This window comes from Paroedura picta, chromosome 11, assembly GCF_049243985.1.
Source record: "Paroedura picta isolate Pp20150507F chromosome 11, Ppicta_v3.0, whole genome shotgun sequence".
NCBI classification, from domain to species: domain Eukaryota; kingdom Metazoa; phylum Chordata; class Lepidosauria; order Squamata; family Gekkonidae; genus Paroedura; species Paroedura picta.
In genome coordinates, this window is record NC_135379.1 from 14,930,449 (window position 1) to 14,947,265 (window position 16,817).

The window sequence follows — 16,817 nt, forward strand, 5'->3', positions numbered from 1 at the left end:
AGTTGGAGACTACTGTTCAGCTGCTTAATTTAACATTGGGCTTCTCCATTTCAGACATTCGGCATCCTGGTGACCCTGTGGGGTTTTCAACACAAGAGATGTTCAGAGATGGTTTGCCATAGTCTAGCCTCTGTAGAACAGCCCTGGACTTTCTTGGTGGCCTACTCTGCCTACCTTCCAAGATCTGTTAAAATGAGGCTAACCTGGGCCATACGAATTAGGGCTAGGGTTGGGTGCTTCCATGACTGAAGCACCCAATCCTAAGGGCTTCACAATGGGTATAAGAGTAAAAAACACCTTCAGGAAGCTCTATGTCTCCAGCGATGACTGATCCCAGTGCTACTAAGAAAGACCCCTCTTTGCCATTATATTGTACTGCCTCAGCTCTAGCAGGCCAGGTGTCCAACATCTTAATGCTGTACAGCTGGTTATTCGGCAAACACAACTTTCAGTGCATCAAGCATATGTAGAAGAAGAAGAAGAAGAAGAAGAAGAGTTGGTTCTTATATGCCGCTTTTCCCTACCTGAAGGAGGCTCAAAGCAGCTTACAGTCGCCTTCTCATTCCTCTCCCCACAACAGACACCCTGTGGGGTGGGTGAGGCTGAGAGAGCGCTGATATCACTGCCCGGTCAGAACAGCTTTATCAGTTCCGTGGCGAGCCCAAGGTCACCCAGCTGGCTGCATGTGGGGGAGCGCAGAATCGAACCTGGCATGCCAGATTAGAAGTCTGCATTCCTAACCACTACACCAAACTGGCTCTGTACACATGTAGAGATGTGTACAGGTGTGCCATGCCCTCACCCCACCAAAGTAGCAGCTCTTACCGAGTAGCTCAGAGAAAAGATTTGGTCCAATTCCTGATAACACATGGCTGGGATAGAGAGTTAAGCTTGGCACATCACAAGGAGCATTCCAAGGAAGGCCTACTGAGACAAGATGTGACTCTGTAGCTGGTGCCCCTGCTAGCATGGATCAACATCTGGAGGAGACATCTCTCCATTTAAACCAGATGTGTGTTTTTTCATGAGGGTCACCAGCTCGATTGATTGCCAAAGAAAAATGCTTTAATGGAAACCATTCGAGCTGTAGACACAAGGAAAACATTCTTATTCCATTCTCTCTCTCCAGGAAGTTTGTCAAAATACATTTAGAGAATCCTAAGAATGTCACTGTATATTTACAAGGGATGAGAAGTGCCAGCAGTTGGAACTGGGGTGTTTCTGAACTGGCTCATGACAGAATGGCAAAAGGAACAAGGGTAAACAAACACAGTTATTTCCTTAGGATTGTTCCTTTATTAGAAGGAACAGAAAAACAAGAACAAATGTCACCTTATTTTTTTGTGCAGCAATCTGTTCTCATTGCGTTTTGGCACATCGTGGTTGCCAATGGCAATGAAGCCGCCTTGGACAGTCAATCGCTCCTACAGGCAGCGCTCCAAGATTTCTGGTGTGGTTCTTTTCCGAGCCCTTTTTTTGAAGATTGACCGTGATATGACCTGCACCCATTTCTGCTTAATCATCTCTGAACTGTAACAAGTGAAGATTCCTCCATACGCATACACAGGAAACTATAATGTCAAGGAAAACATTTGTCTGCCAGTTTTCCATATGCAGGAATGGGGGGGGGGGCTGATACATGAAGAAGCATTTGGCCATGTGATGCAGCGCAGACATGCTTTGGGTAACTTCATACGAACTGGGATGGTGCAGAGGTCTCTCCAAAGAAGTAATCATGACAAGTAATCAAAGCAAGTTATGCCCAAGCAGGGCATAATCGGTTCCAAAGCTCTTCTGGAGAGCGGCATAAAGAACAGTTTATTATTTATTATATTTATATACCACCCTCCCCAGAGAGGGAGATTTAATTTATATATGTATGTATATATACATGTATATGTGTGCTCCAAGCAATATATTTATGGTGTGTGTACCATAAATAAAATGGGTAAGGAGTAGTGCAAGGTGTTGCGCTCACTGTGCACCCAATTGGCCATCTGTCTAACAAATGGCCAATCGGGTGGCCTCTCCCTCCCCTGGTTGCATCCCCTCCAACTTCTTTCACGTAGAAGTGCCAGCCCAGAGGTGAGCCAGCTGGTGAACGAACTGGGAGGGAGGGTTGGGGGGCCTGGGCCCACAGTGTGGGGCGGAGTCGACCAGGTGGTGGCTGGGGCCTGCGAGGGAGAGGAGCCCAGTCCTGGCCTCCCTCACATGAGGGAGGGGCATTGTTGCTGAGATCCACAGAGTAGAGTGGGGAGGGGGAATAAATCCAAGAGGCAATCTCTGCTGATACAAGTTAGGGCTTTCCATTTAAGGGAAGCCTTGCAACCTGGGAATGAGGAAGCCTTTGAACTGATGCCCTGGCCAATCAGGGCTTTTCTACAACATTGGAGGCTCGCCAGCAAGTTATTTCGGGAAAAGCAGACAGCTGCATGCTTACTGATGGCGATTTTTCAAATATCAAGGGTTATATCCACTCCAGGATTCTGCGGGGGAAAGGTAGGGTCACTCCGGATCAATCATGCTTGTTGCAGAGGGAAAATTTAAATCACCCAAAATAAAAATGGAAATCGCATTCAGTGTAGATGGGAAGGATTGAATCGACCTGGGATTGGAATAAAATCTCTGTGCAGATTCAGCCTAGGTTCTGGCTATAGCTGAGCAACTGCTCTGGAGTTTTCTTTCCTCCATTTGATAGTGAAGCTGCCCCTCATGCAGGCTAATCCCCTGTGGGATAGTGCGCTCTAAGAGCCCCACAAAGGGGAACTGTCTGGTCAGCCAGGCCCTGGGGCTCCTCTAGCCCATTTGGGAAATACAGCTAAGTTGGCACCATTTAAAAATGCTGTGCCATCTGTGCCTTTAAAAGCTGTACAAATAGCAGCTATGAACAGGAACGGTGCTTCTCGCAGTGCTGAAAAGCGGCCAGGATTACATTCCCGGTGCTGAGACGATTGTTCCTTCCCATTTCTGCTTTTGCTCAGATTTATTTATGTCATTTCCTGACATAAGAGCCTCATGAGGGATTACATAATCTAAGGCACTACAATCAATAGTGCAGACATCTAAACAACGTAACAAGCCTAGGACTAGAGAAATCTGAAATGAGGCATCAATATTAAATGTGGCACATTAAACGGTTATTACAAAAGTCGAAATATAATGCAAAGATAAAGCAATTAGTGTATTAGTAGTGTCTGCTATAGTCCCCTTCTCTCTATTGAAACTTCAGACCTGTTCCTTTTTTTTTTTAAAGGCCCTGAACGATCTTCTTTTGTGGAAGGCATAGTCAAATCAAAAGCTGGCCTGCGAACTTCAAATTCCCCTACCCAAATCATATTCGATCTGAGCGTGCCTCAGCCAGCCTCACTTTCCCCTGGACACAGAATCTTTGCGGGGGTGGCAGCCCAGGTCCAAGCAGGGACTGTTTAGTCCCATGGGGAAAGCGTCCGCCTCTGCCGGCACCCAATGTTTAAGCACGCCTCGTTTTCGGAATATCGGCCTCTCTTGCAGAATGCAGCCCGATCCAGCCCTCAACAGCCAGCCAGCAGCAGCTCTTCCCTTGGAGCGCGCCCTTTCCGCCGGTAGACGGTGGCGGCGCTTTCCACGCTCGCCCATTCACCCTTCTCTTCCCTCCCCATGTGGAAGGAGCCAAGCATGAGCACGCGCGCGCGCACCCCCACATCCCAGGCAGCCTCAATCCGGACATGTCGCGCAAAACTCGCATCCTTCGGCCACATCTAAACGTGCCTTGAGCAGCAGCGTTATTGGCGCGACCAAATGGTAATCCCGCTCCGCCGCTGACTGGACCACCCTAGGCTGCAAAGGGGGAGGGGAAGGGCATCATGCCTGCCTGATAGATATGTTCCCCTCATATTATTTCTCCGAAAGCGCAGCAGCCGACTGTGGGGCGGCACGGAGGCAGCCCTCTCCCACGACGGGCAGTCCGAAGCCCGGCTCGCTTGGCGCGGGGGCGTTGCGGGCGGAATGCGGCCAGCCCCACTGGGCGACTGGACGGCCGCGAGGAGCAGCGGGCGCGGGGCTGCGGGGCTGCGGGGCGGGCGGCTTCCTCCAGGGCTGGGGCACGGGGGGCGCGTCTCAAGGGTGAGAGAAGCCCTCGACGCTGCCTGCTGCAAAGGCCGCTCGGGGGCCGCGGAGCGCGCACCTGGGTCTCCGGTGAGCGGCGAAAGGCGCGCTTCCTCCTCCTCGCTGCAGCTGCGGCTCCTTGGCCTGCCCTCCAGCTGCAGCCAAGCGCCGCCTCTCCTCCGCCTCGGCCTCCGCCTCCTCCGAGGGTTGCTTGCAGCCCGCGACATCCGAGCGGAGCGCGAAAGAAGGCCGGGCTGAGGGCCGCGCTCTTCTCCACCCCCCGCATCTTCGCCTGCCTCCGCCTCTTCTCGCCCTGCCAGCCCCTTTCGGAAGATGGCCGGGCTGAACAGCGAGATTCGCTCCGCAGAAGCAGCGGCGCCGGGACGCAGCGGCCGAGGGGTCGTGGTAAATGCCAGAGAAAAACAAAACTCTCCCCCTCTCCCGGGCTTTTGGGGGCTCAGCCGCCCGGCCCCTGCCTCTGCCTCTGCCTCTGCCTCGGGTCCGCTTAGAGGATTCCCTTGCTAAGAGCTGCTGCTCTCCACCGTCCCCTCCCCCCGACGCCCCCGCAAAAGCAAAGGACGGGCGCCCTTATTACGCTTCACGTCCCGCCTAAACATTCCTTAACTCCTTTCATTGCTTAACGCAAAGCTGTAAAAAAAAAATGGAGGCTTATTCCTGCTCCGCGCTCGCTGCATGCTTGTGTGCGCGGATTCTCATGTGCGGCTGGTGACGGGGTTCCGGGGGGTGGCGTGGATTGGAACGCGCATATGAATCGATGCAGCCAATACAGGAGTTTGGCCAGTCCCCGGGCCACGTTGCTAGGACCCTAGCTCTTGCCCCGGTGGTTTCTTGTTAGTCACCGATGCCCTTTGAGCAGGATTTCCAAGCTTGTGGGAAACTTACAAATGCTAACTCTCTGATTCTCCCACCGTTGTTAAAATGTTTGGTGGGGTGGTGACCCGGCCCCCAAGCATCATTCTCCTACAGAAAATGACACCTCCCTCTTGGCTTGTAAGCAATCTGGATGGACTGTGTGCATTTGGTACCAACTTGTAGCTTCCACAACTCACAATAATAAATCTTTGCCCAGGTATTGTTTATTGATGTGAAACACTTTGGAAGTCCATCCCGCGCCCTCCCCGAGCGCAGCATAAGAGGCAGGGAGGCGGCCAACAGCGGTGGTGGCCACAACTGCGGACGGGGTGGCCACGGTGATGGCCACCCCTCACTGCCTGACCTGGCCAGCCGCCATCCCGGCCATCCCTCGGGTGGTCCCTAATGCAGCAGCCGCCAGTGACAACCAGATTCTTGTGGATTATGTGTTCTGATTCTTGGATATTTTTTTCTAGGAGGGCCAATAAGATTCCTTTTTAGTAGACATCCTGATTAGGAGGTAGCCAACAAGGTGATTGCAGAGAGAGTTAAGGCACGGTTCAAAGGTCTTGCATTGCTTCTAACAGCAGGCTGCTTTCCGTGCAAAGGTATTTTGTTGGCACCACAGGCAGTGAGCGTCACTAGCGTCAAAACACATGGCCTAGGTGTCCAGTGTCTCCAGAGATGCATTTCCAAAAAATGTCATGTGGTCTATTCCCTTCCCTCCTCTCCCCTCCCGAAATGAGTCCTTCCAAGAGCCCTCCCCTGCCTGCTTCATGTCACATGTATGCTTCTCTTGGGCTGTCTTGTCCCTGTGAGGTTAGGATGATGACAAGAGACGTATGTTCCCATGATGTTCTGCAAAGTTTCTTTAGACCGTGAAAGCTCCTGAGTCAACTGGGAAGAGGCTGAGGCACAGTGGTAGAGCACACCATTCGTAGGCCGAAAGCCCTAGCATCCTTCTGGAGTATCTCCAGTTAAAGGATCTTCAATAGCAGATGCCTCAGCTTGAGCCTTGGAGAGTGGGAGCCACCTGCACTAGAGAACACACCCATAAGAGATAGTAGAGACCATTAGGTGGTGTTCCTGGACTGGGATCTCCTGTTAGATAAACAGGTGGCACCAGTGGCCAAGGGTGCCTTTCAGCAGCTTTGGCTAATGAGCCAGCTGTGGCCCTTCCTGACAGAAAGGATTTTGCCACTGTGGCATGTGCCTGGGTAACAGATAGATTAGGTTACTGCAACGCATTCTACTTGGGGCTGCCCTTGAAGACAGATTACCGGAATGTTATGATTTGCTGCCCACGATGGCAGAAGATTTTCTTTTAGATTCTTATCCACTATAAGTCATAGCTGCAGATGTTACTTGCCTGTAGGGAATGTTGTGTGTGCTTTTAAAGTAGGACTAATTGCTACTGCATATATTCCCCTGCAACTTTTTTTTTTTACATTAATCAGTTCACTTAGGTGCTTCATGTAAGTAGAAGTTACTCGCTGTTGCTGTGCATTGCCTTTCTTCCAAACAATATGGAAGTGTGGCAGGATGGTCTGTAGCCCGTTCTGGTTTGCTTTTCTACCATCATGCTGTCTCGAACAAAATTGTATTCTAACCCTATGAAACAATTTCTGCGAGCATCTTTTTGTAAAGAGCCAGTTTGGTGTAGTGGTTAGGAGTGTGGACTTCTAATCTGGTGAGCCGGGTTTGATTCTGCGCTCCCCCACATGCAGCCAGCTGGGTGACCTTGGGCTAGTCACAGCACTGATAAAGCTGTTCTGACTGAGCAGTAATATCAGGGCCTTACCCACCTTACAGGGTGTGTGTTGTGGGGAGAGGAAAGAGAAGGCAATTGTAAGCCACTTTGAGACTCCTTCAGGTAGAGAAAAGCAGCACATAAGGACCAACTCTTCTTCAGTAATATCAGGGCTCTCTCAACCTCACTTACCTCACAGGGTGTCCGTTGTGGGGAGAGGAAAGAAAAGGCGATTGTAAGACGCTTTGAGACTCCTTCGGGTACAGAAAAGCGGCATATAAGAACCAACTCTTCTTAATGCTGCTTACAGGAAATTTAGTCAACACTGGATGCTTTGATGAGTCTGAGTTTAAATGGATTTAGAACCAAGTATGTAATGCTGGAGGGCCAGAAGTTTTCCCTGTTCCTGTTAAAACACCAGCAGGTATAGGAATCTCTAGGTTATTCCCAAAAGGATGTTCTGGTTCTCTTCTGTGGGAGTTGATATGAATGAGGAGGGAATGCGTAAAGGCCTTTTTCCACATCTTCAAGTAGACTCCTGTGGAAAGATGTACCCACGCACACATGTTACAGTGAACTGACATATATTCTGTCTCTGTGAGTACATCTGTTAGAAAGAATCAGCGCATGTTTGCTCAAGAGGCCTGAACCTGGAGAAATGTTGGATTTTTAGCACATGTGCAGCTGTATATGTGCTGACCGCAACACAGGAATACCTCAATGAATATACAAAGAACATCAAAGTTCTATGATTTAATCAAACTCCATAATCTTCCTTTGATAAGGTGCCTGACAGACTTGAGAACACAACTAATTACCTACAGTTTACTTGTCAGGGACACTGTTTTACCTGTTTTATGTACTATTGTCAATTTTTTCCCCGTATAATGTCAATAAAAGGTCTTACGTATGAACATCAAAGTTTGTACTGTACATGTTGGACCTGTGTCAGTGTGAGAGTGAGACAGAGACAGAAATATTTCCTTATTTCCTTTTTTTAAAAAATCCATTTATGTAATTTCCCAGCCACTAGACCTGTGGGGGAGCGCATTTTAAGGATCTGGAAATGGTCAAGTGTCTGGATCATTTGGCCTGTGTCAAACCCTTTGCCAAATGTTGTTAAAGCCCTGCAACGCAGCAATAACTTTGACCTGCAAGTAGAGATTTCTAATGTAATTTATCTGATTTACAGATTTCAGATGATTGGCCGGGATATAGTTTGGATCTCTTTACGTATCCACAGCACTATTATGGGGATCTTGATTATGTGCTCATTCCACATGGGATCATTGTGGACAGGTGAGGTTCTCTGCATGTTTGTGCCCCATGTCACAGTTAAATGTTATGCATCTCCCTTGCAGGAAGCACCTTATAAATTGAATGACAGGAAGGAATCCATCCCTGGCTCAGTAATATAATGGCTTTACTGTTTAGGCAATTCTTGGCATTCCTGTTTGCAATTCTTGGTGAAGCCAGCACTAAGTTGTGTGTTATCAGGACTGAAACAGTGAATTTGTAAGCATAATGGGTGATTAATTGTTTTGCAAGCGATAGCAGGAAGGGTTTCTGTGATAAGACATGAATGACTTTAATTTCTTTACATTTCCATCTTGCCCTTCATCTACAGGGGTCAGTATTCCAGTTTGGTGTAGTGGTTAGGACTTATAATCTGGCATGCCAGGTTCGATTCTGTGCTCCCCCACATGCAACCAGCTGGGTGACCTTGGGCTCGCCACGGCACTGATAAAACTGTTCTGATCGGGCAGTGATATCAGCGCTCTCTCAGCCTCACCCACCTCACAGGGTGTCTGTTGTGGGGAAGGGAAAGGGAAGGCGATTGTAAGCCGCTTTGTAAGCCTTCTTCAGATAGGGAAAAGCGGCACATAAGAACCAACTCTTCTTCTTCTTCTATTCAATTCATAGGCAAAATTAGGTGAGGGGGAGGGCTGGACTGGATGACCCTTTGTGGTCTCTTCCAGCTCTGATTCCGAAAATCTTGTTGATCTTTAAAATGCTACTGGACTTGAGTGTATTGAAATTAGTAGCAGCTTGTTGTGAAACCTGAAAGGAGGGAGGAAACCATGATACAAGTAAGAGAGAGGGTGGAATGCGCAATCCTAAATCTCCTTCACCTAATCTCAGATCACCATATGAACCAGCCTGGCTGTGACTTTCCAAACCGTGCCGCTGAGCCGGGGATTGAACTGACAGTCTTATTTCCAAATGCAACCCTTGGGTGTCGGCACCCTTCAGAGTCTCTTTAAATATAAATGCAAATGTAATGTCTGTTTTATATTTCAGGCTTTTGGAGAATGACTTATTAATTTTTTTTAAATTAATTTTGAAAAGCCCTGACGAAGCGTACCTCTGCTGACAGTCAGCTTGGGAGTGTGCTCGCATGCGCTGTCACCCGGAATCACATTCAAAACGCTTTCCGTCAGAGATGCTTTCAATTTTAATACAGAAATAGCCTGAGGGCCGAAATGTCACCTGGGATAATTCTAGGTGCTAAATGATCACGCTTGGAAGAGTGACAAGTATGAGAAAAAGGAAGGTGCTTACCTCTTTCTGCTTAAAAAAAACAACACGTTGGGGGAGGGGGGGCAACCAGATAATCTAGATACTTTAAATATCTGTGAGTGCAGTTTTTTTTTTTTAAAAGAGCTTAATTTTGATGGAGCACTGTTAAAATCCTAGTACACTTCCAATTAATTCCAGGCTGCTTCTGTTGCTGTACTGTAATGCTGTGAGGATGTAAGGAAGAAACCACAAAATTCTTACATACCCCATGCAGTCCTAGTGCATTTAGTGGATTTAAAAGGGTGCAATTCTGCTAAGAGTTGCACTGATTCTCTTTTTAAAAGGCTGGGCTGTTTCGATATAGGAACTGCACTGAAGATCTCCGGAGCCCTGGTTGTCTGATATAGGTCTTACATTTTAGGCTAGTTTCTGTCTAATCCAAGGAGTTTGTGCATGAGTAGTTGTGCCAGAATGTGAATCCTGATAACGCTCTTGATCACAGAAGTTCTCTAATGTCTGTGCATTACTGTCAGTGGACTGTGCATTTGGTTGCACTTTCAGAAGCACGTGTCAGCCTGCATCCTGGTGTTGCTAGTCATGCATAGACAGCTTGCCTCTGTGTAAATAGAGCTCTTGTCACAGTGCATATTTGCGTTTCATTCTTTTGTGTTGTGCCTTAGGATGCTTGCTTTACAAAACCTGAGCCTTACCATCCGTTTGTCCTTAATTTTTGCTTTAGGATAGAACGTTTGGCCAAAGATATCATGCAAGATATTGGATACAATGACATTGTGGTTCTCTGTGTACTTAAAGGTGGCTACAAATTCTGTGCTGACCTTGTGGAACATATTAAGAATCTCAGTAGAAATTCAGAAAAGTTCATCTCCATGAAAGTTGACTTTGTCAGACTGAAAAGTTACTGCGTAAGTAATGCATGTGCTTCCTTTGGTCAAATATGCTTTTGGTGGCAGCGTTTAAGTTTGTATGCAGGGATTTGTTCTTGATGTGAAAGGTATCAGGGTACACAGACGTTTTCTTTGCGTTGATAAACTCACAGATTAATAAAGCAACAGTGTGATAGTTTTTCTCCTTTCATAAAGAGAGCATTTATTTTGGAAACGGCGATACATAAGATCATGCTGATTTAATAGGATCATAAAATTCGTTGTTTTGTAGACTGATCTGAGTGACACAGAATAGCAGGAATTCGGCCAACCAGAACAGGGGTTTCATAATGCCAGAAAAAAATACAGTTTCCAGAGATGCTTGGGTCATTCTGACCTATCGAAGCATCTTTATGCATGCCACATAGTTACACCCTAAATTGAAGCCAGGGTTACTCAGCCAGCTTTCAAAGAAATGTACAATTAGTATCACAAGTCCAGAGAGATTCCTGAGGCTCCCCCCCCCCATAGCATCCTCTGTTCCAGAACGGCAGAATAAATGGCTATTGAAACTGAGGGGGTTTCCAAAGTGGTTTATCATGTGACATGTGGGTTCACAGCTGTTCAAAGAAAAAAAATGTGAAACATCCCATCAGATTAGCACTGCCCCCTGGAGTAAACCTCTTCAGTCTTTCAGATTCTGGCTGCTTTTTTAACAATGGACAATATCGTTGTTTTGGAGGGTTGTGAATAAATGCAACAGTGACGATCAGGAGATGAAGGGTGAGATATAGAAAAATATCCAGAAGACAATCCTTTGTTGCACTTATGCAGGAGATGTGAAGAAGAACCACATGGTGATGAAGGACGGCTGTTCAGTTTCCATACCCTTCTCATTATTAACACACTGTATTTGAACCAGAACTGGTGACTGTATTAGACTATCGCTAAGAGAACTACATCTAGTTTGCATGTTAGGCGTTTGACAACACTTTTTTCGTGCTCTCGTTTTTCTGACTTCCCTACCACATTCCATCTTAATGTTTTCTTCACAGTTTTCTTCTCTAAAATCTGACTTGCTTCCATTCCCAGGTGTTGGGCTTTCTTGCACTGTTTTTTTCCTCTCGCTTCTAGCTTCCCCCTACTAACCGTTTCCTGTTTCTGTCTTCCTTAAGGGAGGCCGGCTTCTTTGTGCTCCCTTTGCGCAGCTGGACTCTTTTTCTCTCTCCAATTGTTTGTCTCCAAGAGCTGCATCCAAGTCATGTAAACCCTGTTTGGATTCTGGTGCGTTCTCTTTCTCTCAAGTTCACCATTCATGGCTATGAGGTTAGTTCATCAGAGGCGATGTAAGTGGGAGGGAAGGCTTCTGGGCTCAGCCACTGGGGGAAGTTTCTTGCTTTTGATTCCTGTCCGAAGAAAAGGTGCTGTTTTTTTTTTTTTTTTTTTGGCAGCTCAGAAGCAGTTAGATCCAAATTACGATTTTTGCTGTTGGACAATTTGGGCTAATTTCTCTCTTTCCCCTGCTGACTGGCATGCTGGGTTTTTTTGGAGGGGGGGGATTCACAGGCTTCCCAAAAGTCAGGATTTGGAGCAGCTGGAGAGGGAGAATGGGGGCTGGAGATTTCCCACCCATGAGCGACGCTGCAGTAGCACAGGACGGACATAGGGGTGGGGGTTAATTCTACCAGAATTGGCAGAAAATGTCAAGTGTTTTTCTAAAAAATTGAAAAATGTCTATTTTCAAGCTGCTTTACAGTCTACACGCACTTGGCTCTATGGCTGATGAATCAAAGGGCACCTATTAGGTCTCCTGGTGTTCTGGGAATGGGCCATTATATATGGAGTGGAAGGTCCGCATTTGGGGTGGAATGGCGGTGGCTAAAATCACCAATTATGCATGCTGCAGGCGGCAACCGGGCGCAGAATCAACGTATGCCGCTGAAAAAGCTGTGTTAGCGAGATGCAGAAGGAAGTGGAGCTTCCCGGGACCAGGGTGCAACCAGAAGCGGCTCCGGAGTAGCCGCGTGCATAATCGGATACTCTGGGTTTTGCCGCCGTTGCATTCCGTCCCGTGCATAAGCGGTTTGCTTTGCTTCTTCCTCCTCCGCGTTCTCCATGCCGCTGTTTCAGGGACTGTGCATAATAGGCCAATGAGGCTACAGCGCAGTTCCTTTATTTGCAACATGTGCCTGTGCCTCTGTTGAATCTGCATCCTCACTCCTTGATCAGTATCGACTGCCATCAAAGCAACTCCCAGTTTTGCAACCAAAATGATGGGCTCAAATGAAGTTCCATGTTGATAGCAACAACTTTTCAAGGAGTAACTACATAAACTCATAGGCATGTTCCTCCTTATGGTATACTTTCTAGTGCTTAGAAAGTGTTTCCGGTCCCTCCGTCTCACAGTCTTGTGTTCAGCGTCCTGGCCATGACCTGGTGAGGTCACAGCTTTGCCCCCCTTCCAGTCACATGCTTTTGCCAACATGCAATTTCCTGTTATGTGCTTGCAGTTTAGCAAGTTGCATGCCCATTGAGTCCCAGGTTTGGAAGGACTGAAGGCCACTGATTTAGGGGAAAGAGAAGGTTTTTGTCTCGTTTTGCTCTTATATTGGGCAGCTTCACTGACACAGACTTTTAATACCATCTTGTTTTATTCTGAATGTCCCCAGTTATAATCCACCTGCTCTCTAGAAGAAGCAGTGCAACCACTGAGAAAACTCTTACGAGTCTCTTTTGTGTAAACCCCGTGGGATGAAGGGAAGCTGGTAGTTTTCTTGAATAGCTTTTATCCCTTTCATGAGAACTTGTGCAAGAGATCGCCTCGCTGGATTTTGTCCGTTCCCTAGTGCTGCATAAACCGATTGTGGAAGCTAATCAGAATTGGCCTTGCTTAGTATTTGAATGGGAGACCTCTGAGGAAAACTGGGGTCATGACATGGAGGCAAGCAATGGCCAACCACCTCTGAACGTCTCTTGCTTGGATGCCAGCTTGGTGTAGCGGTGAGGAGCACCTACTTCTAATCTGGCGAGCCGGGTTTGATTCCGCCCTCCCCAACATGTACCCATCTGGGTGGCCTTGGGCTGGTCGCAGCACTGATACTGTTCTGACCGAGCTGTGATATCAGGACTCTCTCAGACTCCCCAACATTACAGGGTGCATGTTGTGGGGTGAGGAAAGGGAAGGTGGCTGTAAGCCACTTGGAGACTCCTTCAGGTAGAGAAAAGTGGCATATAAGAACCAACTCTTCTTTTTCAAAGCTGTTCTGACTGAGCAGTAATATCAGGGCTGTCTCAGCCTCACTTCCCTCACAGGGTGTCTGTTGTGGGGAGAGGAAAGGGAAGGCGAATGTAAGCCGCTTTGAGCCTCCTTCGGGTAGAGAAAAGCGGCATATAAGAACCTCCTCCTTCTTCTCCGCCTCTTTCTTCTATCATAGGATCTTCTGGGTATGCCACATACATGCCATACAATAAATAATAAATGAATAATATCATTTGGGTACTAAAAAGAAACTTTACAAAATCGCAACTTGGTGTAATAATAACCCCAACGTGCTTGTCTATTTTTGACAGCTATTCATTTTATTTCTGAAACAGGCAGTTCCATGTTTGCTGATGCCTATATCATGTGGGGAAGTTTAAAAGGTTATGTGGCTTGCTCTTTTAATCCTTTGAAATTCACCAAAATTATTTATGGCACTAGGAACATAACTAATTTTAAAAATGTGACCCCCCCCCCCACTCCCTGAATAACAATCCCGACTCAATGGGCCCATTGATATGGACACCGAGCAGAATACATTGATGTTATCTGTTTGCTTTTTCTGCACTAAGTTATTTGAAATTTTGTTTTATAATCGTTCGTTCTTATGCTCTTGCCACAAACAGAAGAATCCATGCGGCCAAACCCTGAAAACGGACAACAGTGCTAGCGTTGTTATTTGCCACAAAGCGGAATGCTTTTAGGGAATCCGATGCCCTTTGGTGAGGAATTCCAGTCAGTTTTCATATTGGAAATTTACAAGACATCATGACATCTGAGGCTTTATTAAATTTTTGTGCCTAACCAGAGACCTGAAAGAAAGGTTAGTTCAGCAAACTGAATGACTCAAATCAATATGAGAAATTCCGCCTGTTCTTTGGACTCCTTCCTGTGACTCTCCATCAGCAATCCTATAATGGTCCTTTGTCTGCCCTCTCTTTTCCTTGCCAATGGCCTGTATTGCCTACTGTTGGTAGATTCCGCTTGAGTTTTGTTCCACTTTCTCCTTGGGCAGGAGTCCACTGCCCTGGGACTTTCTCCAAGGTCTCTCTCCATAGAATTCAGGATTTCTTTAATTGGTGCTTCTTAGATTTCTCCCTACCTTTGCCCCCCCCCTCCTCCCCAGCCACCATGAATCCTGGCCATCTTCCTATGCGTCTGCCTGCTTCCAGGTCAGCATGCATAGAATCAGGGTGTTAAAGGATTCCCCTCCCACCCCTACCAACACTCTGAGGAACGGATGCTGTGGCTAAGAATGTCTCTCCTCGTGGACAGAACTAATTACTTCCTACTGGGAGACCATCCATGGTTCCTTCCTGGCCTGGAAGCTCTCCAAGGAACACTCGATCGCTGTTGGGCTGCTAATTTATAATCGGGGGGGGGGGGGTGTTCCTTTGGAATGGGGCACAAGCAAGCCACATAGGCCTGAGAACATTTCCCATGCAAAGTAACCACAACAAAAGCCAATCAGAAGTCGTTCTCTAGCAAATGCAGGCTAAGGAAGCTCCCCTTCCATGTCAGTTGACTTAATTCAGTTCAGGAGGGGGAAGTTGTTCTTGTTAGGCTCACTGAGCGCAGCCATGGTCAGGGAGGATGCTTATCCCGTGTTGTTGGTTATTATCGACACCCATTTGGCATGGGAAAGAGTGCTCATGACCTTCCTGTTTACTAAAAAAGCACACCCGGACTTCTAGCCCATGGGTTAAAAAAAGAAAAAATGTCTATTAATTCAATGGTTAAAGGGCTTTTTTTGGGACACAGCCAGGGTTCGAGCATTCTGTTCTTTGCGCTTTCATATCTGTGGCCGAAGTAGTGATTTGTGCTGTCTTCGTTCACAGTATGTGGTCCTGGATTAATTACAGATTGGCGCCGGCCTGATGGGGTGCATTCCTGTAAACCCAGAGGCCAGTGTCTTGCACCGATTGTAAAATGCATTATGGAAGGGGCAGAGGGGGCAGGCGGGCATGAGAAGCCAGCTAGGGCAGAATTTGGCCCAGCGCTGCAAGCTCCGGCCAGCTGGACTTGGCAAGCAAACCTGCCTTTTGCTAGGAGCTGCTTGAGCAGCAGAAAGAATTTGGAGAGAACTCTTTAGCATGTAGGGACGTTTGAATTTGCCTGCTAAACTTCAAGCCCAAATCTTTCAGAGTTGGGTACCTAAAATACCATTTTGGTCTTGTCATTGGGCTCGCGTTCCTTTTCAGAAGTAGACAGGCTGTGAGGGAAAGGCAGGAGAGTTGGAATTTCCATCCCACAGGCCTCCGGTCATGTGGGGGATCGTCTATGTGTACACGAAAAAAGAGCTTTCTCCCAGCAGTGGGCCTTGGCGGTCAGTGATCAGGACTCAAGTCAAGCATTAGACACTGTCAGTATTGCTGCTGGCCAGATCCCTTTCAGTCCTTTAAGGGCAAAGGAAACAGTATCTGGCCGGTCATTTCAGAGCCTAGAAACACTTCGTAGCTCAGAAAACACTGCAGTGGTCAGCCTTGGCTGTCCACTGATACAGAACAAACGGCAGCTCGTGTCGTTGTAGGATCCTGGCTGATGCCACCAAAGCTCCCAGTACTTTGGGTGTGGGGACTTTAGCCCCCACTTAAGCAAATATCTGGGAACTCAGGGATGCTGAGTTCAGTGCTAGTTTGGGTGGCACGGCAGCAGTTGGGAGCATGACTGGCTCACGTCAAGGAGTGGTTGCTGTGTCAGAAGGATCGCTGTTAGAAGAACAGAGTTGGATCTTGTACCCCATTTCTCTCTACCTTAAGAGGCCTCACAGTGGTTTATAATCGCCTTCCCTTCTTCTCTTCACCCAGGCATCTTGTGAAGTAAATGGGGCTGAGAGGATTCTGAAGGAGACTGTGACTGGCCCAAGGTCACTGTGACATTTTCACTCTCTGGGCAAAGATTCCCCCCCCCCCCCAATACGTGTGTGGGAGCTTTCCCACTTCTGTCACTTTCGCTTCTTCTTCTTGGAAGAAGGGGCTTTTGCCACTCTCGATTGGAAATTCTTATTGAATTTATCGAAACAGCTTAACATGAAGATTTAGAAGTCCGTTCGCATGTCTTTCATTAACTCTATCATTCCTCTGTAGAGCAGGGGTAGTCAACCTGTGGTCCTCCAGATGTTCATGGACTACAATTCCCATGAGCCCCTGCCAGCGGTTGCTGGCAGGGGCTCATGGGAATTGTAGTCCATGAACATCTGGAGGACCACAGGTTGACTACCCCTGCTGTAGAGGATATGCTTGTGTCAGTATACACCAGATATCTCCAACAGTCAGATCTGTCATAGACCAGGTCTCCCCTTCAGCCCCTGCAGAGTAGCTTGTATTTCCTTTGGGTCCTGAGGCAGTTGTGTTCCCCTATCTTCCCAAGACACATGACCTGGTTTGTCCCAGAGGATCGCTAATAACCTCCCTTTCTCCAAACCTCCCCCTCAGGCTCCTCTCCAGAA

At 47.5% G+C, this 16,817-nt stretch overlaps 1 protein-coding gene across 2 annotated transcripts in view; it reads left to right on the forward strand.

Moving 5' to 3' along the window:
- Positions 1–3,641: 3,641 nt before the first annotated feature.
- The window catches only part of PRTFDC1 (phosphoribosyl transferase domain containing 1), a 48,786-nt gene continuing 35,610 nt past the window's right edge, over positions 3,642–16,817 (forward strand). Inside the window, exons 1-3 of one of the 2 annotated variants that reach the window (XM_077304416.1) lie at positions 3,642–3,780; positions 7,899–8,005; positions 9,966–10,149. In XM_077304416.1, the coding sequence (XP_077160531.1) occupies positions 3,778–3,780; positions 7,899–8,005; positions 9,966–10,149 (294 nt within the window). In that variant the 5' untranslated portion in view covers positions 3,642–3,777. Of the gene's footprint in view, positions 3,781–4,274; positions 4,489–7,898; positions 8,006–9,965; positions 10,150–16,817 lie in introns of those variants that run through there. The other variant, XM_077304414.1, reaches the window with a different exon arrangement.